Source organism: Podarcis melisellensis (assembly GCF_964234715.1).
Source record: "Podarcis melisellensis genome assembly, chromosome: 15".
Classification (NCBI taxonomy): domain Eukaryota; kingdom Metazoa; phylum Chordata; class Lepidosauria; order Squamata; family Lacertidae; genus Podarcis; species Podarcis melisellensis.
Window position 1 is genome coordinate 6,558,899 of NC_138532.1, and position 27,716 is coordinate 6,586,614.

Sequence of the window (27,716 nt, forward strand, 5' to 3'; positions counted from 1 at the left end):
CCAGCCAGCTATGTCCCTTTTCAGGATACTCCATTTCCCCTCCCCATTTTCAGCCAGCATTCCACTGGAGGTTTAAGAGAGCGGCAATTAGTCCAGAAATTTAAAAAAAAAAACCAACCCAAAATTTATTTCTTTTCCACTTTACATCAAGTGATACCGTTTATTTTTTTGTAAAAACAAAACAAAAAAACAAAAAACCCCAATATATACAATGTCTTTCAAGGTTCCCAAGGTGGACTGCGTCTCCCGTCAACTTCTGTTTCTACATGGTAGAGGACATCTGCCAGTGTGTGTTCCACCACAGCGACCCAGCCCATGTCACTGATCTGTGGAGAAGGAAGGGGGGTGGGAGAGAAGAAGTCAGCTATCTCAGGGGACCTGCCTTGTTGCATTACAACTCCAAGCATCCCTGACCATTAGCCATGTTGGCTGAAACTCGATGGAAGTGAAAACAAATGTCTTGGAGGGCCACAGCTTCCCCATCCATAGTTTATTTTGAACTTTTAAATTCTGCCTTTCCGTTAATTAAGCATCTAATGCAGCTTGCACATCAACGACATCTAATTAACCAAACATTCTGGTGAAAGTGAAACTACAGATGATAAAAAGGGCAGCAGCAGAAGACAGATGGGTCATCCATTTCCAATGCTATTTAGTATCTGTATGAAGGCACTAGAAGTGATCAGCAGGAGAACTGGGGCAAAGGACCATCTGGTGACTATCAGCTCTATTTTTCTGTCGCAGTATCTCCATCCGAATTGGCCCTGGACCAGGGTCTGGATGCAGAAATTGGCTAGGAGAGGGCAAAAAAACCATTGAGTTTGGATGCCAGGAAAATGGAGGCTCTGTGGGCAAGAGGCTCCCATGACTGAGAAACAGGCCCGTTGCAATGGAGATTGGAAAGAGTAATGGAGATGAGTAGTATTTTGGCCTGCATGGTTTAGATTTCTGTATCAGGTGCAAAGAACATGTGGTCCTGCAGATCTTGCGACTTCCATCATTTCTCGACGAATGGGTTATGCTGGCAGCAGCTGGTGGGAGGGCCTGTTGCACACCTACCCTGGCAAAGCCCAATTTTTTTCCCCTGCCAGGTGGTAACTGAAATGGGATTCTTAAAACAATCGGAATCCAATTAGTGTTCCTCTAAAACAGGGGTGGCCAACTCCCGAGAGACTGCGATTTACTTTCAGAATTAAAATCTGGTGATGATCTACCCGTTTTTTCGGTTCAGGTCAAAGTTGTTGAGCTGAGGAAAGGGAGCCAGAGATCAACGCACGATCTACCAAAACCTTGCAGGGATCTACCAGTAGATCCCGCTTGACCTGTTGGACATCCCTGCTCAAAAACAAGCATTGAGAATCCAGATATTTCTAGACCCCCAACTCCCATTGGCCGGAACAGTTGAGGACAGTGAGAGCTGAGGTCCAGCAACACAAGGAGGGACCTAACCCTACAATGAAAACTGCCTGTCACAAACACATACTCTTTGGGGTTAAGGGAAGAGCTGACCTGGAGTGTAACACCTAATCTGTGCTTCTTTTAAGGTGGCAATTCAATCATAATCCAGAGCTAATTTTGCTCAGTGTTTCTGAAGTGCAGTGCAGTATGCATTGTATCCAACTAGCATTTACTCGGAGCAAAACTCACTGAAATGAATAGGCCTACCTTAGCCATACATTTCCATGGGTCTACTCTGAGCATGACTGCATCTTTATGTACATACAGGAATTCTGCATGGCTGAGTGAGTTATTGTCTACAGAATCTGGCAACTGCCACAAGTCCTTGGAATCGAGCTCCAAATTACAAATGCTTAGGAACACGACATGGTGTGGGATATTGTTTCATTTACCACACATTCCTTCCTTCATCCCTGTAGCTCTACATCCTTGGTCTAATTCACATATTTTACTCCTACTGTTAAAATTTAGGTTTCTGGGTCAGTGAATCTGGGGATTTTTTTTGAACACACAGAATCTTAGACTCTCAACACACAAAGACTTGAAGTTTCCATTGCCCAAGAAAGTCACATGTCAAAATCATTCTCATATTCCTACTTACTGGACGGTAGGTGATATCTCTTGGTGGATATTTGAAGTAGGGTCCAAAGTTTATAGAAACCTATAAAAGGAAAAGGATCTATTAGTTTAATGCTACTGGGGGAAACGGTGCTATGAAAGACACCCAGTTGATAAGGATACATTATAGAAATTTTAACAGGCTCGGTGAGTCTGGGTAACTGCTAGTAAAATAGGAAAAGGAAGAATTGTGGGGGGGTGCAAGTAGACAATTAAGCACAATTTAAATACCTCCTTTAGGGAAGCTGAAGGGAAAAAAACTAATTGAGAACCAGTGCTAGTCTGGAAGCCATAAAGTGACAAAGATCTCCATGCAGGCCAGACAGCGGGCTGGTAGAGGAACAGGGCCCTCCCACTGGTGTAGAAACCGAATGGGCAGCCAGAGGAGAGAGTATCCCAGGGGCCAGGCCCCTTAGCCCTTGGCACTGGTGTAAACAGGTGGTGAGGAAGAGAGGCCAGGGAGAATCTGGCACCTGCACATTAGCACCTGGACCTGTCAACTGTGAAAAGCTGGAAACACCTGCTTACCCCAAGCACACAGCTAATGTTCATGCCAGTGTGGGTCTGGTTTTTGTTAAGGATCCAGACGACACGCTTTGTTTCAAATCCAAGAGTTATCAGATGAACTCATGATCAGCCTCCCACTGGTACATACCGTGCAGCCTTTATACAGAGAGACGGCAGGGAAATAAACACCTTCAAAAATATCTTTGTATGCAACTCCTTGGCTGGCACCATTTTTATAGAAGATTATCTGAAAAGAGACAGACAGGGATCACACGAGGAGGCTTGCAGTTCTCCTACATTGGGCAGGGCTTGCATGCAGGCTTCTCCTTCCAAACGCCAACTTACTTGGCTTCCGTGAGCTTGTTTTAAACTCTTCTCAGCTTTATCCACAAAGTCCTTCTCTTCGAAGTACAAGTAGCTTTTGAACTTGATCAAAGCCTAAGAAGGTAAGCAGTGGAGTAGGACAAACACCTAGTCAAGGCACAAAAACGCAACTAAAATAGTGAACCACAAACACTGGCTATTGAGGCAGAAAACCTCCACGCTTGCCAAAACCTGTGTGGAACTCAAGACACTTCAGCGAGTTGGTCCTTGCTGTTTATGACAGACTCGGAAGCTGAGGTGGTAACACCAGGAATGCACAATGGGACTGTGAGTAAAGCAAGGCAAGGCAAAAATGAAAATTGTGTGTAACTGAATAGATGGACCACCAAAAAATGCTACCTTCTGTAGCTTTCCCATTCAGCCTTTTTGCCATGTAGCAGAAGGACTGGAACTACCTAGTCCAAATTTGTATTGCGAGCTTAGTAAGAGACCCAAGGAGTCTACTATAATAGTTTATTATAGTGCAGTGGTGCCTCGCAAGACGAAATTAATTCGTTCCGCAAGTCTTTTCGTCTTGCGAGTTTTTCGTCTTGCGAAGCACGGTTTCCCATAGGAATGCATTAAAAATCAATTAATGCGTTCCTATGGAAACCGAACCGCCTTCAGACCAGGTCTGGGGACAGTCTGTCCCCCGACCTCTTCTGAAGGCTGGCGGGGGCGAAGGTCTTTGCTTCCCCCCCGCCTGTCTTCCCGGGACAGTCCCGGGGGCTTTTAAAATGCTGGCGGGCGGCAGCGAAGCCTTCGCTGCCGCCCGCCAGCATTTTAAGATCACCCACGGACAGCGGAAGACTTTTCCGCTGTCGGGGCGATCTTAAAATGCTGGCGGGCGGCAGCGAAGCCTTCGCTGTCGCCCGCCAGCATTTTAAAAGCCCCAGTCCCGGGGGCTTTTAAAATGCTGGCGGGCGGCAGCGAAGCCTTCGCTGCCGCCCGCCAGCATTTTAAGATCGCCCAGGGACAGCGGAAAAAGTCCTTCGCTGTCCCTGGGCGATCTTAAAATGCTGGCGGGCGGCAGCGCTGCCGCCTGCCAGCATTTTAAAATCGCCCCGGAACAGCGGAGGAATTCTCAGCTGTCCCGGGGCGATTTAAAAGCCCCCGGGAAGGCAGGCGGGAGGGAGCAAAGACTTTTGCCCCCCGCCCGCCTTGGGAAGAGGTCCTGGACCTCTTCCCAAGGCGGGCGGGGGACAAAAGTCTTTGCTCCCCCCTGCCTGCCTTTCCGGGAGAGCGGGAAGGCAGCGCTGCCTTTTCCGCTCTCCCGGAAAGGCAGGCAGGGGGGAGCAAAGACTTTTGCCCCCCGCCCGCCTTGGGAAGAGGTCCAGGACCTCTTCCCAAGGCGGGCGGGGGGGCAAAAGTCTTTGCTCCCCGCGCCTGCCTTCAAAAGCCGTCCGGGATAGCGGGAAGCGCTTCCCTGCTATCCCGGACGCTTTTAAAATGCTGGCGGTGGGGAGCAAAGCCTTTCGCCCTCACCGGCCTTCCTGGACCTCTTCTGAAGTCCGGAGGGGGGGAAAAGGCTTTGCTCCCCACCGCCAGCATTTAAAAAAAGGTCCCCGAGATTTCCCTATGGGCTTTCGTCTTGCGATGCAAGCCCATAGGGAAAATCGTCTAGCGAAGCATCGCAAAAACCGAAAAACCCTTTCGTCTTGCGGGTTTTTCGTCTTGCGAGGCATTCGTCTTGCGGGGCACCACTGTATATGTATTCTCAGGACAGATCACACAGTGATCAAGGTCAAAGCTTTGCTCAAGTCTCCCCTTTAAAAGAGCACACCCCTTCCTTACCTTATCTTTGTAAGTATCTGGTAGTGATTTGGCAGTCTCGGTTTCATCTGGAAGGCTGATATAAAAACCAAGCACGTCTCCCTGGCCGTAGCTTGAGGAATAATGTTTACCAATTGACTGGTGGAACTTGGTGCCTTTCTTGCTGCGCCAGGAGTAACTAAACTTGTCGTAGCCAAGGGGAGCCTGAAGGTTTCCTGCGGAAAACCGGAGGTTCACAATAAGGTACCTGCCTGGACTTACATGCTATCTATATATAGTCAGAGGTCTCCTGGGAAGGGGGAGAAGGAATGAGGACAATAGTTTATCGCCAATTTCTACCTGGGCAGGGAGGTGGCGGTGCTGGCTCAGATTTCCTTGCCTGCAGTGATGTACCATGGCAGCCCTGCTGTGAGGGCAAGCAGGCAGGAAGAGTCATGCCTCAGTCCCCAGAGGACTGCCATTGTGTTAGCTGCGCTGACGCAACAGCCCTTTGGAGATCCTAGAATGGATCCCACAGCAAGGCTTGAAGGCGTATGATGCAGCAACCTTACTCAGCAGGCCTGGTAAGCGCCAAGACGGGAGACTATTTGGGAACCTTAAGCACAGCCCTGAGTGCTCACTGGAAGAACAGATCGTGAAGCTGAGGCTCCAATACTTTGGCCACCTCATGAGAAGAAAAGACTCCCTGGAAAAGACCCTGATGTTTGGAAAGATTGAGGGCACAAGGAGAAGGGGACGACAGAGGATGAGATGGCTGGACAGTGTTCTCGAAGCTACCAGCATGAGTTTGACCAAACTGCGGGAGGCAGTGGAAGACAGGAGTGCCTGGTGTGCTCTGGGGTCACGAAGAGTCGGACACGACTAAACGACTAAACAACAACAACAAAGCACATTGCCTTGGAGTTCTATGATGAGAGAAAGGCCAGGTACTAAATGTCAGTAAATAAAGCGCAGGGCCGGCGGGCTTACCTAGCGGCTGAGACCAACCAAGTCTGGCAGCTGTTTCAGGAGGCATCTCATCCACAGAGATCTCAAAGTACCAGGCTCCTTTCCGCACCCCATGTGAGGCTCGTACCATGGAGTAGCCTTTTTCTCCTATGACTGTCAATCTGTCATCTGAGATCTTCAATTGGGGAGCTGCAGTTGTTGTAAATAATTAATAATAATAATAATAAATTATTTGTACCCCGCTCCCATCTGACTGGGTTGCCCCTGCCACTCGGGTGACTTCCAACATATATAAAAACATAATAAAACATTACACATTAAAAAGCTTCCCTATACAGGGCTGCCTTCAGATGTCTTTTAAAGGTTATAATCTCCTTGACATCTTATGGGAGGGCATTCCACAGGGTGGGCATCACTACCGAGAAGGCCCTCTGCCTGGTTCCCTATATCTTCACTTTTTGGAGTTAGGGAGAGAGGAAGAATACTTAAAGCCTTCTCAAAAAAATTCCTTCCAGTAGCACCTTAAAGACCAACTAAGTTAGTTCTTGGTATGAGTTAGATGAGGTATCTGAAGAAGTGTGCATGCACACGAAAGCTCATACCAAGAACTAACTTAGTTGGTCTTTAAGGTGCTACTGGAAGGATTTTTTTTGTTTTGACTATGGCAGACCAACACGGCTACCTATCTGTAATTAAAGCCTTCTGTGTGTTTAAATTATCAACTGTGAGCAAGGACTGAAGTGTTCTAAGATCTCTTCTCTGCTGTATCTGCATCATCATCATCATCATCATCATCATCATCATCATCATCATCATCATCATGATGTCTCAGTGCGGGTTACAACAATTATAAATTCAATATTAAACTCAGTTAAAACCAACTGCAGTCACAGGGGTAAGGTGGGTTCTGAAAACACAGGTCTCAGGTCTATTCATCAGAAATGATATAATGAAGGTGCCAGGCACACCCCTCTGAGGAATTTCACAATTCCTCAGGAGTTTCCACAGAAAATGCCAAAATATTCTGGGCCACAACAACCCCTTAATTTCTGAGGGTGGTGGAATTACCAATAAGGCCCCCTCTCCTGATCTTAACATCTGAGAGGGTCTGTAGGAAAGGATGTTATCTTGCAGATATTTGGGGCCCAAGTCATTTAGGGCTTAAAACGCTGAAGAGAAATGGGTTATATGAGTTTCAAAAGGACCTCCTGTCAGTAATCTGTCTGCTGTATTTTGGACCAGTTCAAGTTTCTTCAAGGGCAGCTTTTAAAATTATGTGCAGAGCAAGGCTGTTTAAGGCCACAGTCTTATCTGTGCAACTTGAGTCTATTCTTGTTGTTACTTGCAGACGGGTAGGGAGGCTGCAGATACAGAGCTCAGCGCCCATTCCTCTGCACTGGGTAACAAACTAAACTGCAGCACACTGTAGACTGACACTGTGGAATGAGATTTAAAGTAATGTGTGTGCACACAGACATCCCAGGGAGACCTTTCCTCTGTTACAGGATGCCATTTTGAATCCTTCAGCTTCCTCTCAATGTGGGCCACACCACCTCTCCAGCTTGGATATTTGAAGCAGAAATAGCCAGGGGATGGGTGCTGACTTGTGACACCATGTGGAGTCAAGTTAGGCATGCTGCCATTATCAACATCATCATTGTAAATGTCACCATATAAGCCATAAGGGACCCCTGACCATTAGGTCCAGTCGTGACCGACTCTGGGGTTGTGGCGCTCATCTCGCTTTACTGGCCAAGGGAGCAGGCATACAGCTTCCGGGTCATGTGGCCAGCATGACTAAGCCGCTTCTGGCAAACCAGAGCAGCGCACGGAAACGCCATTTACCTTCCCGCCGGAGCGGTACCTATTTATCTACTTGCACTTTGATGTGCTTTCGAATTGCTAGGTTGGCAGGAGCAGGGACCGAACAACGGGAGCTCACCCCGTCACGGGGATTCGAACCGCTGACCTTCTGATCGGCAAGTCCTAGGCTCTGTGGTTTAACCCACAGCACCACCCGCGTTCTGTAAATGTCACACAGACATGCAAAGTCTGTACAGAACACTCTTGGTAGCCTGTAGCAACACGGTGGTTAAGAAGTAGAAAATCCCAGTTTTGCATCAGTGCTACATCTCCTGCAGCCTTGAGCTGTAAGTGTGGGAAGAGCTCTATTCCGTACCTCGGTCATGCAGAGCCAGGAGGACTCGTTCGTACAGGCAGGCTCTGTAGAGATCTCCAGGAATAGGCTTGCCTGCCCAGCAGTCTAGCTCTAGCTTCTCTGGGTCAGGGGCATGAGGGTCAGGCTCAGCCAAAATGTAACGGTATCCATCTTTATTAAAGGGGTGTTCCAACGGGTACCCGTGGGGCGGAAGACGCTGGGCGGAGAACATAGGATCGCTGGGAAATGGAGAAAGAGGAATTGAAAATCTATGGAAGCACAGCTGATGGGAAGTAAGAAAAAAACGTTGGTCATTCAACAACATTTCTCTTCCCTGAGCCCCTGCCCTGCTTTTGCTATTACCTATATAGATGTAAGAAGGAAGGCCCCCCCCCGAGTGCATCATCAAGTATTTGGCTTTTCGTTTCAGAAGCATGCTCAAATTACCAAGCAAACAACTGCAGCAAAGGCAGGCACGAAACAGAGCATATCAAACCCCAAAGATCACCTAAGAAAATATATACGGCACTTTTAAATTTGCAGTGAATTGTACAATCTTTAGAATCACAGAATCTTACGAGTTGGAAGGGACCCCAAGGGTCATCTAGTCCAACCCACTGCAATGCAGGAATCTCAGCTAAAGTATCCATGACAGGCGGCCATCCAAGTTCTGTTTAAAAACCTCCAAGGAAGGAGAGACCACCACCAGGGCCTGGAGATCTGAATACATTTAAAGTAGCTAGGTGTTCCCTTACTACCTCTTTTCCTATCTTGGGCTGCACTCCTTCCTTGCATCATTTATTGTGTTAACACCAGGTTGGGCATTGCTTTTCTTTTGGGTGAGGACAGAGGCAAAGTAGGTGTTGAGTAGTTTTGCCATTTCTCTGTCACCCAATAGCAGCTGTGGGGCCACCACTGAGAAGGCCATTTCTTGTGGGCTTGCCAACTCAGTTTATTTTACCAGTGGGCATACAAAGAACCTCGGGGCAGATATTAGATCATAGGGTAAAGGTACCCCTGCCCGTACGGGCCAGTCTTGACAGACTCTAGGGTTGTGCGCTCATCTCACTCTATAGGCCGGGAGCCAGTGCTGTCCGCAGACACTTCCGGGTCACGTGGCCAGCGTGACGAGCTGCATCTGACGAGCCAGCGCAGCACACGGAACGCCGTTTACCTTCCCGCTGGTAAGCGGTCCCTATTTATCTACTTGCACCCGGGGTGCTTTCAAACTGCTAGGTTGGCAGGCGCTGAGACGGAACGATGGGAGCGAACCTTGCCGCGGGGATTCGACCATGTGATTGGCAAGTCCTAGGCGCTGAGGTTTAACACAGATCATAGGCAGTGCCAAATCGTGGCAGATGGTCTTTCTGGGAATCTGGCCTTATCACAGTCCAACTGGTTCAAAAGTAGTGTCACATGTTCAATCTACTGGCTGCTACTAGCATCTAAAGTTAAAGGTAAAGGTAAAGGATCCCTGACAGTTAAGTCCAGTCGCGAACGACTCTGGGGTTGCAGCACTCAGGTCATGTGGCCAGCATGACTAAGCCGCTTCTGGCGAAACCAGAGCAGTGCACGGAAACACCGTTTACCTTCCCGCCGGAGCAGTACCTATTTATCTACTTGCACTTTGACGTGCTTTCGAACTGCTAGGTTGGCAGGAGCATGGACCGAGCAATGTGAGCTCACTCTGTTACGGGGTTTCGAACTGCCGACCTTCCGATCGACAAGCCCTAGGCTCAGTGGTTTAGACCACAGCGCCACCCGCGTCCCTGCTACTAGCATTTTGGGGCTGCATTTTGCACCAGCTAGAATGCCTGGCATTTTCTTTTCTCACAGACTTTCCCCTATTTTCTACTGTTTAAACTGAACCATCTTGTGTAGTTTAGCACAAAAGCAATATACAACTATAGTCAATAAATTATTTTAAAAAGTTAACATGGGGACAACAGTACGCACTTTCCCTGATTATCTGCATACTAAAGGCAATCTCCTTCCTTCTTACCTCCTGGTTTTCTTGGTTGCACCTGTAGTCCCCCCATCTTGCTGCTTGCGTTTGGCTCCTCTTCCTTTCCCACTGGTTCCTGCCACAATACCCCCTTGGGGAAGAAAATGCCACAAACATGTCTGTCATTTGAAGATACAACTCAAAGAGAGAGAGAGAGAATGAATCAATTCAACATTCCCTGGATGCGTTTGAATCTCAACAAAACCAGACATTTTTCAAGCAGAAGCAGAATTTTCGTATCTAAAACTGTTTACATTTTGTTTGCTTCTTGGACTGTACTAAGTATAGCATCAATCAAAGCGGCATTTTGACTAAGACAGAAGAAGCTTAACACATCAAGTGTCACCAGGCACGTATTAATTTAAAAGCCAGTCATTGTCATCCCTTTCATGGAGATTCGAAACACATAAAATGAAAAAGGGAATTGAGTCAGTAAGGGAAGAGGAGGAGGAATAAATAAGCTACAATCAGATTGTCATTCATTTCAACACTACACAAAATCAGTGCTCAAATCATGGGGAGAAAAAGTCAGGGGATCCTTAATGAAACCCACAACCCTTACACCATGACGCCTTCCAGGTTTTGACAAAAAGCCTTCCCATGACCTGGGCAATCTTCTAAAAACAATTACCGGTACTATGGGGACCAACACAAAAGGTAAGATGGCCACCCGCTCAAGTCCCCCTGTAATTTGAGCACTGCACAAAATAGTTAAGATACACTTGGACACACAATCTCCGCATCAACTATAAGCATCCGCCACTCAAAGACAGCAAACTAGAAAAACCAAAAGCACAAGATGTTTCTCTGCAGTGTTAGAAACCGATCGTTGGTGGTACCAACTGCTTGATAGTCCATGCGACTCTCCCCCCGCCCCTTCTTGTGCTTGCTTATCCAAGGGCCTTGCAGGTATGTATGCACCTGTGTGTGTGTGCCAGTGAAACGACAGCATCTACTTTGTGGGGGAAGAATTTGCAGCAATATTGGAGATGGCGGGCTCAGACCATTTAGGACTTGGAGAAGGTATAAACAGCTGTATACACTACAAAAAGCTGCTAGCAAACTGAAAGGTGTCAAAGAAGATTGCCAAAGGAATCATACTAAAAATTATTTAACTGTTGATTACCTGTACCATAACATATTTTGGGGTGGTTTTTATGAGAAATGAGACAGAACCCATGTCCCTCTATGTGAGGCTATCAAGCCTGTGTGCTCCCAAAAGTGTGACTCAAAAAGTACATGAGTACACGACAGTAGTCCGGAAGGAGCTCAATCACAAGGCCAGGCCTGGACAACATAACAACCAAATGTTGGCTTAGCTCAGTGAAGACGCAAAAAGCAGCTATGTGCTCCTCTCTGAGACCCTGCAAGTTTGTGACGTGGGAATCAAGCCATCAGCTTCCAAACTCGACACAATCGTGACACTTATCGCACCACATGGAGGAAATTCAGTGTTGCCACATGCATGTGACTGTCTCTTTTAATACCAGTTTTGTACTGAGTCACTGGAATGGAAGAAGTGACTGCTCAAGGTTTTCCGCCCCATGCTTATGTTCAGAGGGTGATTCCAATTCACTTTAGATGACTCTGAGTGTTGAACTGTTCTGGATTCATTTGAAGGGATGTGCACAAAATATGAGCATCAACAGTAGACGTCTCCATTATGTACGCTCCCTGCTCCTGATGAACCCAGAGCTAAAAGTTTTTTGTACTGCAGACAACCACCTTCAAACAGTAGCATAAGTTGCCATAACTACAAGTGTAGCAAGCTTTGAAATCAGTATCTCTCTAGAAATGAAAGAAAATGCGGCCTTTGAAGGTTGTATTATATTTTGCACAACCATGACTCAAAATGCTTGTTCTAGCTTTCTAAATTTGGGTGAAAAATCAAAACAGAGACCTTCCACTTTCTAACTATACAGTGCCGCTTCTCAGTGTGAAACCAGGGAACCAGTTCTCTCTCGGCACAGCAGAATAGGAACCTCTTAGAAAGGTAACTATCCAGCATATGACTGGCTCCTATTCTAAAACCGTGAAAACAGCTTTCATTTAAAAAAACCCAAACTGGACTTTGGAATCAACATCAGGTTTGTACTCCAGCCTTCCTTCAATGAGCTCTGAGCAAGAAACACTGGGGGTATGAATTTTAGCCTCAAAACAATCCTGAGGAATAGGCTAGGCTGAGAAATTGGGACTTGTCACACGGAGCAGTGATTTCAGCCAAGGTGTCCTGAGCCCAAGAATAACAAACTCTTTCTCAGGACAACCTAGTTTTCAGTGATTATAGCAAAGCTCATCAAATAAGTAAAGTAAAAACTGGTTGTCTGAATCCAAAAGTCAGTGTTAGCACAAACTTGGTTTTAGTTGTAATTGTTTTAACACCTAATTAGGCAGAAAACCAAAAGGTGCAAATGTTCAAATCAATTTCTTAAAAGCCATTTCGCCTATGCATTTCTTATTTATTTATCCTTACAGCTCGATTGTTTCAGCTCAAAATGGGCATCAGCGTTTCCTTGCCCTGAAACAACCCTGTAGGGAAGATTATCAGTATTCCTATTTTACAGTTGCTGAGGCTGAAGAGCCAGAGACATCTCAAGGCCTCCCAACAGAGGCCAAGTGAGCAGAATAAAATAAACTTGGAGAAAATGTAGTTTAAGTGACGAGTGAAAGGCAGAATGTGACCTTTAAAGCTTTTGATGCTTCACGTTAATGTGTAATTTGATGTGCCCTTTTAACGGTTACTCCCATAAATGTATATGACAGCCTTGGGATTAATTATTTTTAGCATGTAAAATGATTGGCAAACAAGGAAGGAAAAGAGAAAGAAAAGATTTTGTGAACCACAATACTTAAGTTTTAAGAAGCTGAAAAGTAAATATTCACCTCCCAAAGAGGCTCCACCTGAAAGAACAGAAGTTGCACCATGTAGTTGTCAAGTTTTAATGAGAGAAAAAAGAAAACACCACAGCATGAAATGGAGATAAAAACACTTATATTAGCCCTGCACATTACCAGTCTGCAAAAGTTATTTGCCTGATTTTCATTTCCCCCCTGCTAACTTCTACCAAGTGAGCTGATAGAGGAGGGAGGCATCTCTGCACCGTGAACCTCTTTGGTTTCTGTGAAGGCAACAAATCAAAGGGTTCACTTTCCCTCTGTGGCCAGTATGGAAATGCAGCAAACCCACAGGCAACAGACAAGAAGTTGAGTGACTCCTCCCTCTTCCAGCAGCCCACCCACTCGCTCGCACAGAATTTCGGCTATGGTGACCAGGCAAGTTGCTAAATATCAGAAAAAGACACCCATCTATATTGAAGATCCTGAACAAGATCTGCAGTACTTTAGGCTCTGCTTACAGGAAGCACAATCCTCTGGAAAGTTTGCCTGCACAGCCTGCTCTGGGATCAATGGGAGATGTGCAAGAGCACAGCCATGCTAATTTTTTAAAAAGAAAATCCTAGCTTTCAGCATTTACAAATTCTTGAAAACATAGCTGCATGCAGTGAAATACAACCATAGATTCATTTTGCTAAATTCTGGGGGGCCAACTGGTCAAATTTAATATTCTAATGGTATCTCTCAGTTAGTAAGACTTCTAGGGTATCTCAAGATTAAGCTAGTTATGGCTTCAATCCCATGGACGCTACTGGAGAGTCAGCCCTATTGAATATAGTGGCACTTCCAAGGAAACATGCACAGGAATAGCATGTAAAGGCAATGCCATTTGAGCAATGAAGAAGCTGTTAGGGCTTGAGAATTTAAAATGTGCCGTTCAGATTTCCCCACTTGGAAAAGAAAAGGAACTTGCCATTCAGACTTCCGGTGGTAGATACAGCACTGCTCTGTTTCTGGTTATCATACGCAGGGCCAATATTAGCAAGATCCTAAAGAAGGAAAAATCAAATACACACCATTAAAAGTTACACGCCTTGCGCTGTTTGGATCAAATCTCACTGCTCAAGATCTGAGCATTTTGAAGATAAAGCAGGTCTTTTACAGCACAATTCCACCAAGCGTGTTGACTCTGAAGGAAATCCCACTGTATTCAATGGGGTTATTCCCAGGTTAAGTATGTTTAGGACTGATGCTGTGCCAGGTAAATAGCAACAATACAAATTTCTGTCCGACAAAGGGCCTCATCTCCCAACGTGTCCAAGATCCTGTTGTTCAATAGCTCATGAAAGCAACCTGCTCAAAAGCTTTGACAAATAATAATTCAGCAATATTTTGAAGTAACTGAGATAGCAATCATCACTATCCTGAAACTGCAGAGCTGAAGGGAGGACAATGCTGACGTTTGTCACCAGTCAGAAGCCTAGGGCCACTGAGAGGCTGCCTCTCAAGAATATCATCATGGCAAAGGGGGGGGGGGAGCAACCTGGCCGTATCTCTCAACCAAGGAAAGGCACAGCTGCTCTAACACTCACTTTCTTCTTCCCTCCCCAACCATTTTTCCTTGCATCTTTTTTCAGTTGGATTATCACTCTGTGCGCAGGAACTATTTTTTGAGCACTTAAAAAATCTTAGGCTACAGCATGCCCGCAACCTGAGCACATTTAACTTGCATGCATTGTTTTATGAACTTGGCCCCCAAAAAAATCACAAAATTTAAAAAGGGGCAGAAAGGGGCCATGTGTCTGGGACTCTGGCAATCCCACTTGCCAGTGTGTTTTGACTGTACATGATTCTGTCTTTAGGCACAATTCCCATAACATAACCCCCACATAAGTTGCAGGCACACTGTGCTTTAAAAATGCATAAACCTTACTCACTTTACTCCCATGACATACCTGGTCTAAGAGTCCAAATTTGGGGTAATCTTCCTCTGGATCTTTGCTTCCCGGGTCTGGGTGCTCTTTTACCAAAAACACGTCCCTTTCTTTACACTAAAGCAGAACATTCAAACAAAATCATGTGCTAATGGCATAGTGAAAAGTACCTGGGATGTTATGTAGTGGGGGTTTTTCTGCCATAAAGACAAGCGCTTATGGAGGCTGAGATAAAATAGAGGCTGACTGAGGATTTTATTTTAAAAAATTAAAGGGGACAGTAATGTAACAGGTATATTTTCAAAGCAATGATTTTTTTTTAAAAAATCAGCTTCTTAACCAAGCTTTAATAAAAAGAAATTTGCAATTTTGCTATGTCCCACTTCATACATATGTTTGAAGTACGCTTCCGAGCACAATTCAAAGTGTTGGTGCTGACATTTAAAGCCTAAACTGTCTCGGCCGAGTATACCTGAAGGAGCATCTCCACCCCCGTCATTCAGCCCTGACACTGAGGTCCTGTTCCGAGGGCCTTCTTGCAGTTCCCACACTGCGAGAAGTGAGGTTACAGGGAACCAGGCAGAGGGCCTTTTCGGTAGTGGCGCCCGCCCTGTGGAACGCCATCCCATCAGATGTCCAGGAAATAAACAACTATCCGACTTTTAGAAGACATCTGAAGGCAGCCCTGTTTAGGGAAGTTTTTAATGTTTGGTGTTTTATCATGTTTTTAATCTTCTGTTGGGAGCAGGGCCGTAGCTAGGGCGTGGTGAGGTGGACCCCACCAGGGGCGCAGGCAATGGGGGGTCGTGCAAAATCGGCTAAAAATATGTCCATAAATATAAATATTGATTATTGCCTCATAAGAAATTGTTTTAAATAGACGGTGAATTGAATGGGTGGAGCAGGGGGTTGGAGGAGAGGCGGAAAGAAGAGCTAATTTGTCCATGGCTTGGAGGTGCAATCTGGACAGTTCTGCCAGGGGTGCAAAATCACCTAGCTACGGCTCTGGTTGGGAGCCGCCCAGAGTTGCAGGAGAAACCCAGCCAGATGGGTGGGATATTAATTATCATCATCATCATCATCATGACTCACCATTGTTTTTACAATATTATTTGGCCAAGTCATCTTCCCTGGTCTTTGTCGTGTCGTCATACACTCCCAATACTTATCAATGAATGGTATAATATCCTGTTTGAAATCAAAGGCAAAAAAGGCAGAGTATTTTATTAAACAGATAAAATGGGGCTTTGGGGAGAAACTTGGTCATCTATACAAGTGGTTCCCAATCAGCTAAGTACTGCGGACCCCGTTTTTCAGAAGTCAAGCCATGGACCTCCTACTTTGGAAAATTCTGATATCTCTATGGTAGTTTTTGTTATGTGACTGGTGCCACAGACCCCCTGGGTGGGTTACACAGACCACCAATTGGGAATCACCAATCTACATGATTATCTACTTATTTCTAGCATTTAAGCTACTGGACAAAATACAGGCAAAGATTAAAGAACATGAACTAAATTCACCAAGGCACAGTTCCATGAAAACCTACTGCAGTGTGCGTAACTTGCAGGGTATAATCTGTGTTTTCCAACGCAAAAAGCACATTACTGATGAAGGCAGAGTTAAGAACCAAGGCCTTTGACAGTTTCCACAAACTAAAATAATGGAGATAATTTGAGGCTCTCTGTGAGGATAGCAAACGTACATACCAAATACAGTGGAATCTCGGTTTTCAAACATCTTGGCTGCCAAAAGTTTCAGAAGCCGAACGCCGAAAACCTGGAAGTGAATGCTTCCTTTTTCGAACATGCCTTGGAAATCAAACGGCTTCTGAGGCACGTTTCTCATCCCCCCCCATTTAATTTGCCAACAGCCCTTTGATCCTTGGTTTTCGAACATTTTGGAGGTCAAATGGTCTTCCGGAATGGATAACGTTCAAAAACCGAGGTTCCACTGTACAAGGATACGGTTTAGTTTTCACCTGTTTTGAACTGTACCATTTCATATGGAAGATAAGGGGTTGCATAACTGTCCTCCACAGGCAAAAATTCCCTCTGGAGGAAACCTGGTATCTGCGAGATGAGTTCTAACTTAGCTGTCCCCTAAATTCTTCCACATGCTTCAAAGCATACAGAATGCCAAGAGCTACAACTGTGACAATTAACCCCTACCTTATCTTTTGAAAACATTGTTTTCGGGTGTTCATCTTGGGTCCTCGATTGCCAGGTTAAGTTTGCCAGCGCACTAAGACACATTTCCTTCAGATCTTCAGGGAAAGAACAGATACAGAAATGAAGCAGGCTATCTTTGGCTGCTCTGCACAAGCAAAACATACTACTATTATGGAAGCATCAGGTGATGAAAAGGCTTTTGGTGAATCGGGAAGGATGTAGAGAGCTGGTGAAATAGTTTGACAGGAAAGGAGCAATCGGGTGGGCTACACAACTTATAGCTCTGGGCGATGTAGAATTACTTCCAAATGCAGCAACTACAATGCCGGGTCAGATGAGAAATGCTTCAAGCTCTCTTTGCTTTTGGCAATTAGCTCGATGTCTCCCAGAATGTCACACAAAACTCACAATGGAAGATTCGAAATTGTTCAAAATGGCATAAAGGCCGGACATAAGGGCCATGGCTCATTTGGCTCTTCCCGTGAACAATTTTTATATAAAATCAACAAGGAGAGATAAGGTAACCAAAACACTCAATATTTAAGTGAAATCAGAGTTTCTAGTGGCACAGCTTTAGAAGAATTTGGAAACTTATTTTATCTGGTCCCAAATGAAAGCATGAGACATTTTAGAATCTGCTGCATTTGGTAGAGACTTCAAGATAGCATATTAGAATTCGGTTATCAGCAGCTTTTGGCAACATGCTCTTGGATTCATATCATAGAATCATAGAGTTGGAAAAGACCACAAGGGCCATCGAGTCCAACCCCTGCCAAGCAGGAAACACCATCAGAGCACTCCTGACATATGGTTGTCAAGCCTCTGCTTAAAGACCTCCAAAGAAGGAGACTCCACCACACTCCTTGGCAGCAAATTCCACTGTCGAACAGCTCTTACTGTCAGAAGCTCTTACTTCTTCCTAATGTTTAGGTGGAATCTTCTTTCTTGTAGTTTGGATCCATTGCTCCGTGTCCGCTTCTCTGGAGCAGCAGAAAACAACCTTTCTCCCTCCTCTATGTGACATCCTTTTATATATTTGAACATGGCTATCATATCACCCCTTAACCTCCTCTTCTCCAGGCTAAACATGCCCAGCTCCCTTAGCCGTTCCTCATAAGGCATCGTTTCCAGGCCTTTGACCATTTTGGTTGCCCTCCTCTGGACACGTTCCAGTTTGTCAGTATCCTTCTTGAACTGTGGTGCCCAGAACTGGACACAGTACTCCAGGTGAGGTCTGACCAGAGCAGAATACAGTGGCACTATTACTTCCCTTGATCTAGATCAGTGTTTCCCAAACGTTTTTGGGCAACGGCACACCTGTTTACTGAAAAAAAATCTCGCGGCACACCACCATTAAAGCCCCGCCCCGTGACGTCAGCGCGCAGCGTCACGCCGGGAGGGACGCACAAAAGTGAAAGCTTTTTCCCTCCCCCTTGCTGGGGAACCTCCAAGCTTTGGGGGTGGGAGGAGGCAGCAGAGCGAGGGACTGAGGGACGGCGGCAACTGAGGCGGCGGCGGCTGAGGCAGAGCTGGGAAGGGGGTTTCCAGGGGACACGGCAGCTCCTCGAAAGGCTTCTCTCAGCTGCGCTAAATCCGCCTCGGAGAGGATTTCCCCTCCGGTCCCATGCGTTCGTTTGGGGCATCGCTCCGGCTGCTCCCTCTCCCGCCGCGCAGGAGCGATGCCTCTCTCTGGCTCTCCCTCCGCGCAGGCTGAGGGAGGGAGGGAGGGGCGCGTGTGACCCGTCTCTGCTGGGAGACCAAACCCAGCGAGGCAGAGTCGCGCGGAGGCGCCCAGGCAGCGCTGCCGGCTGCGAGGAGGAGCGCCAGGCAGCAGCAGGAGGCGCGGCCTCTCCTCGCCGCCGCCGCCCCGCCTCTCGCCGCCCGACTCGCCCGCCTCCCTCCAGGCATCTCGCGGCACACGAGGCAACGTCTCACGGCACACTCGTGTGCCGCGGAACACCGGTTGGGAAACACTGATCTAGATGCTATACTCCTATTGATGCAGCCCAGAATTGCATTGGCTTTTTTAGCTGCCGCGTCACACTGTTGGCTCATAAAACCTTTCATCCCGGTTAACTGAAATCATCTCTAGCCAAGGATTTTTGAGATTCAACAGGTTAGCATTCTGCCATGAAAGAGGATATTCTCACAGTTATATTTAAGACTGTCATATACATAATGAGAAAAGGAGAAATCATGATTTAGCATGTTTATATGCGTGCTAGGGATGGCAGCTACCCTAGATAATCCCACATTTTGAAGGTTATAGATTTAGAAGTATAGGAACAAATAAAAGACAATACACTTTCCCATTTTCCCCTTGCTTGCTTGCTTACTTGCTTGTTTTCTTAAGAAGTATGTATTCCCACTGTGATGACAAATATTGCAATGGAAACTGTAGTTGGTCATAAAAGGCAGACAGGCTCTGGAAAACAAAAATGCAGTGCTCCTTTTCTTACTTTAAAATAAGTAATGAGTACTGGCTTGTGACAGAAGAATAAAATCCCCATCAATTTTATAGAATTAGAGCTAACAATACTAAAGAATTTAAGATGAAAAACTACCTTAAAGCCTCCCCACCCTATTTTTAACCACTCTTGATGTTCGGGTTCTAGAGTGAGTTTGAAGTGTCTAGAGAGGCAGAACTAAGAAACAAAATATATCAAAATTTCACACAACTTTTCCACAAAGACACTGAGATATAGCCTAATCTGTGCATAATGCTCTTCAAATTATGACCCATATTCAACTTCTTCCCATTTTAGCCAAGTAATCCCACCCCCAGATTCTTCTAAAAACAGCAACTAAGGAAGCCATCACTAAAGGTGAATAGGCTGACTGCCCCCACCCCAACCTCCTTGTAGGTCAAACACTGATCTACAATCTACTTAAGATACTGTACCTGCATTTAAATATTTCAGATATTGGGGAAAGGCAGTAGCTCAGTGACAGGCTCTGCTTCACGTGAGGAAGACCCCGGTTTCAGTCCCCGGTAACTCCTGACATAGCCCCAAACTAAAACCCTGGAGTGTTGCTACCCAGTATAGTCCATACTAAGCAAGTGGGCTAGCGGTATAAACGCAGTTTCCTGTGTTCCAGGTCTAAGCAAGTGCCAAGTCTCAATGCAGCAAAGAATTCCCACCTCAACCCCACAAGAGAGACTGTACCTTGGGGGTTGCTATCTTGCAACACAGCCTGTAGGCTGGCTCACTTGCTTGAGCCACCTGAAGCCCCTGCTTGGTTAACATCACTTGTTGTGCATGAAAGTTGCTGCATTGCAGTGCAAAGTTGGAAAAGAATGGCTTCAAATGATGGAGTTGGAAGATACTAACTTTGTGGGACCAATCTTTCCATTTCAGATCAAGTGAGCCGAGTAGATGGCCTACAAATCACAGCTTTAAGACCAGTTCATTAAAATTCACATAGCTACAAAAATATTTTTCAAGCCCCACTTTGTTTACTGACTCCATGGAATGTTGCAATTCAGCTCAACCTCTTTGGATCCTTTTATTTAGAATGAGCCAGCAAAATAGCCTTTGCTCGCTCAGTTTAAGCCAAGGTTGTCAGCATTTCAGGGAAATACCAGCAAGCAAATAGAAGTTCAACTTTCCATGGAATAAAAAAAAAAAAAGTAAACATCCAGGACTGTAATTCATAAACAGTATACTCAGGATAACTGAAATAGATGGGTTTTCTCAAATTAAGTAGGTTAAGGACCGCAGCTCCACAGCGTTGTGTTTGGCACACTTTGTTTTATTATCACTTCACGGTTCAATGTGTGCTCAATGCTACACAAACACAGAGAAGCAAGGTCATTGCCACAGTTCATTATGCAGCAAGTTCATTAGGCAGCAGAATATTACTTAAAGAAATCATAAAACTAATGCCTATTTTACCCAGCAGTCCTACAAAACGTTTGCCACTTCACAAATCACGCGCCAGCCAAGATGAAACCGAGGTTTTAGCTTAAGGTTAAATTAATAGAAAATTTATAAATGAGAGGATATTGTGTATTTCTTTCACAAGCTGAGAGCTGGAAGAATTCTTGGTCAAGCCTGCAGTTTAACCACTTGATATTAATGTTCAGCATGGACATCAAAAAAATGACATGCAGAACTCAACAAAACAGAATCAAAGTTTTGCCTAAGAGATTATTATTTCTGTGTAGAAAATCAATTGCTACTGTGTTGCTGTTTCCTCCTTTTATTTTTTAAAGTGGAAAAATCATTTATCATATATTAGTCTTTTGGTGTTTACGTTGAGAATACCTTGCTGCACACGTACACACAAAAAAGCTATAAAGGCATATGGCTAAAAAGCAAAAGAGAGATTCAGAAACAGAATTTCTAAAGTCAGCATAACTCAGTGCATGGCTACTTAGGAGAAGGCGTCAGCATTTTCAGTGGAGCTTTCTCGCAGGTATAGGACTGAAGCCAATGAGCAGTATTCCATGCAGTACTATAATTGTTCCAAGATGGCGGCGCATTCAAACGCTGCGGCTCTGAACTCCCAATACTTCACCTACTCACGCACAAAACTGGTACTAAGAGAGTTGAGTGGGGGGTGCTCGTGTAATCTCACTGTATACAGGTTGTACAAGTGACAATGAAGTATTTCAATAATGAACATTCCATCTGCACAAGCATTGCAGCTTGCCAGACAAAACAATATCCCCTCTCCCCCCCCCATGCACTGTTCTGGGGGAGCTGCCCCAGAGCCAATTTGGGGGGGCATGAGAGCCACGGGGAAGCCCTATGATGCAAGCGGGCGTCCTCACACAAGACCTGTTAGGTGAATCCTGCCCAATGCCTTAGGTAGCATTTTTCTGCATGGCTAGCAGTTTTATAAGCACGGCTTTGAGAGAAAAAACTAACACTGTGCTGTCATAGAAAATTAAAGCCCCAGCGAATTCAGTGGTGCTGACTTCCAAGTAAATACATCTAGAAAACGATTAGGTAGCTGAGCTCATACTGCCCTCTTCTGGAATGACAAAACTTTTCATACAGAAATTGACAGAACATTTAGAAAGTTCTTTAAGATGTGTCTATTAGGAGGACCAAACTAGAATCAGAGTACAAACGGGAATCACATGGCTCAAAAAGGAGGAAAAACTGCAAATACTACATACGTGGTATCAATGCCAAAAGTTTCTGCCGTAAACCATTTGGTGCAAATTCCACACTGCAGCTCAATTTCTCCCAGCTGTCGTCCATTCTCTTCATCTACTGAGCCGGTCTGATTATCCATAACTTCAGAACTGTCGCCAACACCCTCCTGTAACAACATCAGTGCAAGTGTACCAAAGGAAGAGCTAAGAACAACATCTATTAAGCTTCTATCCCACCCTTCCTCCAGGGAACTTGAAGTGATACACACAGTTCTTCCCCTGCTTTATAGCCTCACAACAACCCTATGAGGCAGGTTAGGCTGAGAGATCCAAACTTATTTCATGAACTGTATGGCTGCAATTTCTACAGTCTTGGTCCAACACTAATGGACACATTTCAATGCTTTTTGCTAGGCTAGTTTTGCCAGAATTGAAGACACAAGTTATGACATTCATCTCATTTAAAAACAATTGCAACAAGTGTGGGCTTTTTTAAACATTAGTTTTCCATGATACAGAAAGAGATCACTTCTAAATCTTGGTACAATAAGCTTCCTTTTCCAAACTTTCAGAACCCTCTAAAAGCTGCTGTTTTATGTATTAATTTGATCGTTTAAATTCTGGTTTTTAACAACTTTGTAACTGTAAAAATTAATTGTAAGTCAACTAGACACTGCCCTGTGTTAAGATGCAATTATTTAATTTTCTAGTCACGTAAGTGTATAAATTGGATGGAAAACAAACAAACATAAAAAACACTATATAGTGATGTAAGAGAAGAAAAGTTTGTGGGTAAACTTTGATCACACCAGTCCTACACAGGCTCAGGAATTCACTTTGTCTAGGTTTGCATTAGCATGCCACATTGAAATAATTTTCCACTTTGGGATAGGAATACATGGATCCACTTTAGCCCACTATCCAGGAGCAGTAAAAGACAAAGATGTTGCACTTCATAGACAGGTGGCCAAATTTTACCTTAGGGTGCTGTTTTCAGAGTTAACAAACAGTTATTGGCAGATGGTTTTAAAAAACCAGTACAAAGCATGTTAAAAGCATCCTTGATGCCTCCCTTTCCATGGAGGCGCAAGTTACAGCAACAGCCAAGGCGACATTTTTCCACCTTCGCCGCATCAAGCAGTTGGTCCCTTAGCTTTCCCGCCCCGACCTGGCCACAGTGATCCATGCGACGGTCATCTCCAGGCTTGACTACTGTAATTCGCTCTATGCGGGGCTGCCCTTGAAGCTGTCCCAGAAACTCCAGCGGGTACAGAATGCTGCAGCGAGGCTCCTCACGGGGTCTCTGCCATGGGAGCATATTCACCCAGTGCTTTTCAAGCTGCACTGGCTCCCGGTGGAGTACAGGGTCAGATTTAAGGTGCTGCTTTTGACCTTTAAAGCCCTTCACGGCCTAGGACCCTCGTACCTACGGGACCGCCTCTCCTGGTATGCCCCACGGAGAGCCTCAAGGTCCATAAATAACAACACCCTAGTGGTCCCAGGCCCTAAGGAAGTTAGATTGGCTTCAACCAGAGCCAGGGCCTTTTCAATTCTGGCTCCGGCCTGGTGGAACACTCTGCCTCATGAGACCAGGGTCCTGCAGGATCTGATTTCTTTCCGCAGGGCCTGGAAGACAGAGTTCTTCCGCCTGGCCTTTGGCTTGGAGCCAATTTGATTCCCTCCCTCCCTCTCTCTTTTTTCCCCCCTTTCTTTTCCTTCTCCTCCTGCGATGAGGCTACATTTTAATATTTTAATGTTCCATTATTTTAATGTTGTATTTTTTTTGTTTTTAAGTTGTAACCATTCATCTTGTTTTTATTATTGCTTGTAAGCTGCTCTGAGCCCAGCCTTGGCTGGGGAGGGCGGGGTATAAATAAAAAATTATTATTATTATTATTACTACAGAAAGCGTTAGTTCGAAGAAACCCCACCATGAACAGTGCATAATTAATCTGATTCATCTGTCCAGTGGTAAGCACTGTGGAATCTCAAACCCTCCCCCCACCCCAGTATGCTATTATCCTTCTGGTTAAAAGGCAATCTGCCAATAAGTCAAAATTCTCACCTTTAAAACCTTCTCATCTTCTCCCATTCCTTTATAATAGCCATGTTGTCCCTTTGCAACACAACTCATCAGCAATCCCTAAGTAGCCTAAGCAGTGCATGAGATTTGAGCAATGAATATTTTGCTTTACTTTTGGAGAGCTGAAGAACATGCCTTCCCTTCCTTCACCAACTACAAAATAGTCTGGCAACAAACATGATGACGACTGGCACTTTAATCATGCCAGAGGCTCCTTTAACAGGCTTTGTGGATGCATTACTGCTCTGTGGCGCCCAATATGACATCCAGGGACTGAAAGACTACTTCCAAATCCCCAAACGGTTCATTCACAGGGCACATAGCTCTCCCCATGCATGTGGTATCCCAGCAGAGTAGACTCAATTCACGTACCAGTGCATCCTTCCCACTGGAAGATTCCGTCTCCATGGTGGCGGTGACATCGGCCAGGGATGCATCCCCCCTGAAGGAGACAGAAAGTCATCATCATGTTTTGTACACTTTTTAGGCATTATAGAATCACAGAGTTGTAAAGGACCTGGAGGGTTATCAGTCCAAGCCCCTGCAATGCAGGAATCTCAACTAAAGCATCCATAACAGGAAGCCACCCAACCTCTGCTTTAAAACCTCCAAGGAAGGTTGATATGCAGGACAGCTATGAAAAAGAATATACATTTAAAAAGCAAGGCACACACTAAAACCACTCTACTGTCCATTCAGCCATTCTGCATCATTCAAAACTGTGTAGTTAATCCATGGGTAGGGAAACTAAGGCCCAGGAGCCGGAGCCGGCCCAATCGCCTTCTAAATCCAGCCTGCGGACGGTAGGGGAATCAGCGCGTTTTTTACATGAGTAGAATGTGTGCTTTTATTTAAAATGCATCTGAGTTATTTGTGGGGCATAGGAATTCATTCATTCACCCCCCCCCCCAAATATAGTCCAGAACCCCCACAAGTTCTAGGCAACAGCCCCCTGCTGAAAAAGTTTGCTGACCCTATCTGACCTCTATTGTTAACCAGAGATTAACCCTGACCTGACAAGGTCCACAAAGTGAAAAGGAGACCTAAATGTAGAAGTGTGCCTTCATTCCTAGAACAGAAAGCTTCTTCAATGAAGTTTAAAAGAAAAGGAAAAGCTTGAGCTATCTCAAGTTTCTCTGTCATCAGGATCCTTCTCATACTCAGTAGTGAGATGCTTGTCCAGAGAGCACATTGAGATAGGAGTCTCACTCAGCTCTAGTACCTTGGTACAGTTTACTTGGCTGCCTCCTGAGCAAGTAAGCATACACAGGGGCCAGGATAGGAAAAAGGAAACTGCCTTATACCATGTCAAACTATTTGTCCATCTGACCCAGCACTGCCCACCACGACTGGCAGAAGCTCGCTGCTAGAGTGTTAGGTGGAGGTCTTTCCCATCACCTATCAACTGAATTAGAGCCTGAACCTGGGACCTTCAGCATGCAAAACATGTGCTCTTCCACTGAAAAAAACCCTGCAAATCTGTTGTTCTTGCTTCTGATCTAGGAAGGGAAATTGCACTCACAAGCTTCCTTTTACACACACATACTTGCTGGATCAGGTATGCACAACAGCATTATGTTTATGCCATGTCTTTCTATCACGGCATTCAAGGCAGCATATATGTAGTGGAGAAAACAGACTGCCATGCAGGGATGGCTGCTCCACTTGAAATGCTGCACCCTCCTGCACTAGGAGCCTTCAGGACAGAGCTCCTAATGGAAGAGGGTTTCTGATCTTCTGCATTTAGGCATACACGTTTTTTTGGGGGGGGGGAGAGACTGCTCACTGGGTGGGGGAAAAAAGGGAAGTATTTACCTGGGGTTAAAAAATGTTGGTGAAGGTGTCAGGTGGACTTCACTGGATAAAGCATTCCACACACAGGGAGCCACAACTAAGAAGGCCCCCTGATTTGTCAACATCCTCCAAGCCTCCCTTACTAATTTTTATTAGTGTTACTCTACTACCGCTTAATTTTCTACAAACTGCTTTAAGCGCAAAAGTATCTGTGGAAAATGTGAAATAATCTGGCTTACTATATGGTTCCTCACCCTGATTTTATTCTTACAACCCTGTGAGTTAGGCAACACAAGAGATAGTTATGCGACCCCCGAGCGGTCGCCATCCATCGTTCTGCCCAGATGCTGAGGTCCAGCGCCAAGGGCCTTCTGGTAGTTCCCTCATTGCGAGAAGCAAAGCTACAGGGAACCAGGCAGAGGGCCTTTTCGGTAGTGGCACCCGCCCTGTGGAATGTCCTCCCATCAGATGTCAATAAGATAAACAACTACCTGACATTTAGAAGACATCTGAAGGCAGCCCTGTTCAGGGAAGTTTTTAATGTGTGACATTTTAATGTATTTTTAATCTTTGTTGGAAGCCACCCAGAGTGGCTAGGGAAACCCAGCCAGATGGGCAGCGTACAAATAACAAATTATTATTTATTATCATTATTATGACCGACTCAATGTCCCCACCGAGCTCCACGGCCGAGTGAGAATTTGCAGCTGGGTAGCTCCTGCCCCACCCTGATGCTCCAGCCATTACATCACACTTGATTATGCTCAGAAACAGGTGGCCTTAGACGGAATCAGAACACAGGCCCACTTAGCTAAGGTAACTTCTAACTCTACAATGAATGGCTCTGGCTTTTTCAGGTTTCTGTGGAAGGAACTTTCTCACCCATAGCTAGAGAGTAACTTTACTGTTAATTCTCTGAACAGGGCCAAGGAAATGGCAGGGTGAGCACATGCCACACAGAGCAAGCTCATTTCCTGCTGCTCCAGAGGGCAGGACCCGAACCGACGGATTCAAATAGGAAATAAGGAGATTTCAACTCTAACTTTCTGACCGTAAGAGGTGCTCCAACAATGTGGAACCAACTCTCTTGGAGCGTGGCAGGCTCTCCTTCACTGGAGGATTTTAAGCAAGAGGCTGGGCGACCATCTGTCCTATATGCTTTCGTTGAATTGTTGAATTGCAGGAGGGCTGGACTTGATGACCCCTGGGGGGACCCTTCCGACCCTGCAATTCCATGGCTGAACTCTCTTGCTCAGGTACAGCCCCATTCCTAGGGCGGGGGGAGGCAGTGCAGAAAGCAGCATGAACACCGGCTGGGAAGCAGCAATGGGTTCTGGGTTCAAGAACAGCGCCTGCGAGAAAAGCACAGGCAGAATCGCTGCAAGGTTGGGGCGGGCAGAAAGGCGGACGCAGCTGATTGGGCAGGACGGCACTGCTCTGACCAATGAGAGGCAGGCCCGAGAGCCCCGACCAATAGGAGCAGGCGGCGGGAGCCGAGGCTCCCTAGCCAATAGCAGCGGCGGTGCCCGCTTTTCTCCCTCAGCCGTTACCGCCGGGCCTCACCCGGTCTCGGAGTCCCCCGTCCCCTGCTCCGCTGAGCCCGAGGCCTCCCCGGTCGTAGATTCCGGAGCCGCCGGAGGAGTAGCCTCTTCCTCTCCTCCCTCGTCCGGCGCTGGAGCCGCCGCTCCCGCCGCCGCCATCTTCCCGCTGGAAACAGGTTCTCGCGAGAACTCCTGCCTGAACTCTCGCGAGATACTCTCTCACGGTAGCGCTTCCTCCCTCCCCCCCTTTATATTAAAGGGGCAATGTCACTCTCGCTTTCTTAAACGGGCGATGCGATCCACTGCGGGCTTGCTGCGAAGTCTCTGGACTTGGCATGCCGCAGCAATTAAACTATAGCGAGGGGAGGGGCGGGAGGGAATGTATTAATATTATATATTTATTAATATCCCGTCTTTATCC

At 45.9% G+C, this 27,716-nt stretch overlaps 1 protein-coding gene across 2 annotated transcripts; it reads right to left on the reverse strand.

Moving 5' to 3' along the window:
- Positions 1-106: 106 nt before the first annotated feature.
- Positions 107-27,486, reverse strand: ASH2L (ASH2 like, histone lysine methyltransferase complex subunit). Of its 2 annotated transcripts, XM_081889649.1 has the most exons (17): positions 27,318-27,486; positions 24,333-24,402; positions 21,899-22,044; positions 19,107-19,195; positions 16,771-16,865; positions 15,692-15,787; positions 14,621-14,716; positions 13,639-13,714; positions 12,714-12,731; positions 9,828-9,921; positions 7,847-8,064; positions 5,689-5,856; positions 4,741-4,934; positions 2,929-3,021; positions 2,732-2,830; positions 2,060-2,119; positions 107-326 (listed from the first exon to the last, which is right to left on the reverse strand). In XM_081889649.1, the coding sequence occupies exons 1-17, from the start codon at positions 27,452-27,454 to the stop codon at positions 219-221; spliced, it is 1,857 nt and encodes a 618-aa protein (XP_081745775.1). In that variant the 5' UTR covers positions 27,455-27,486; the 3' UTR covers positions 107-218. The 2 variants fall into 2 exon arrangements, with proteins under 2 accessions (XP_081745775.1, XP_081745776.1); XM_081889650.1 differs by lacking the exon at positions 12,714-12,731.
- Between the last annotated feature and the right edge of the window lie 230 nt (positions 27,487-27,716).

Excerpts from the sequence above, each read along its gene's own strand:
- ASH2L (XM_081889649.1), bottom strand. The coding sequence starts at position 27,454 with ATGGCGGCGGCGGGAGCGGCGGCTCCAGCGCCGGACGAGGGAGGAGAG. Across the intron at positions 2,120-2,731 it reads CTCTGTATAAAGGCTGCACG|GTTTCTATAAACTTTGGACC; the intron begins GTATGTACCAGT and ends TTCCTTTTATAG. Across the intron at positions 327-2,059 it reads GAGATATCACCTACCGTCCA|ATCAGTGACATGGGCTGGGT; the intron begins GTAAGTAGGAAT and ends CCTTCTCCACAG.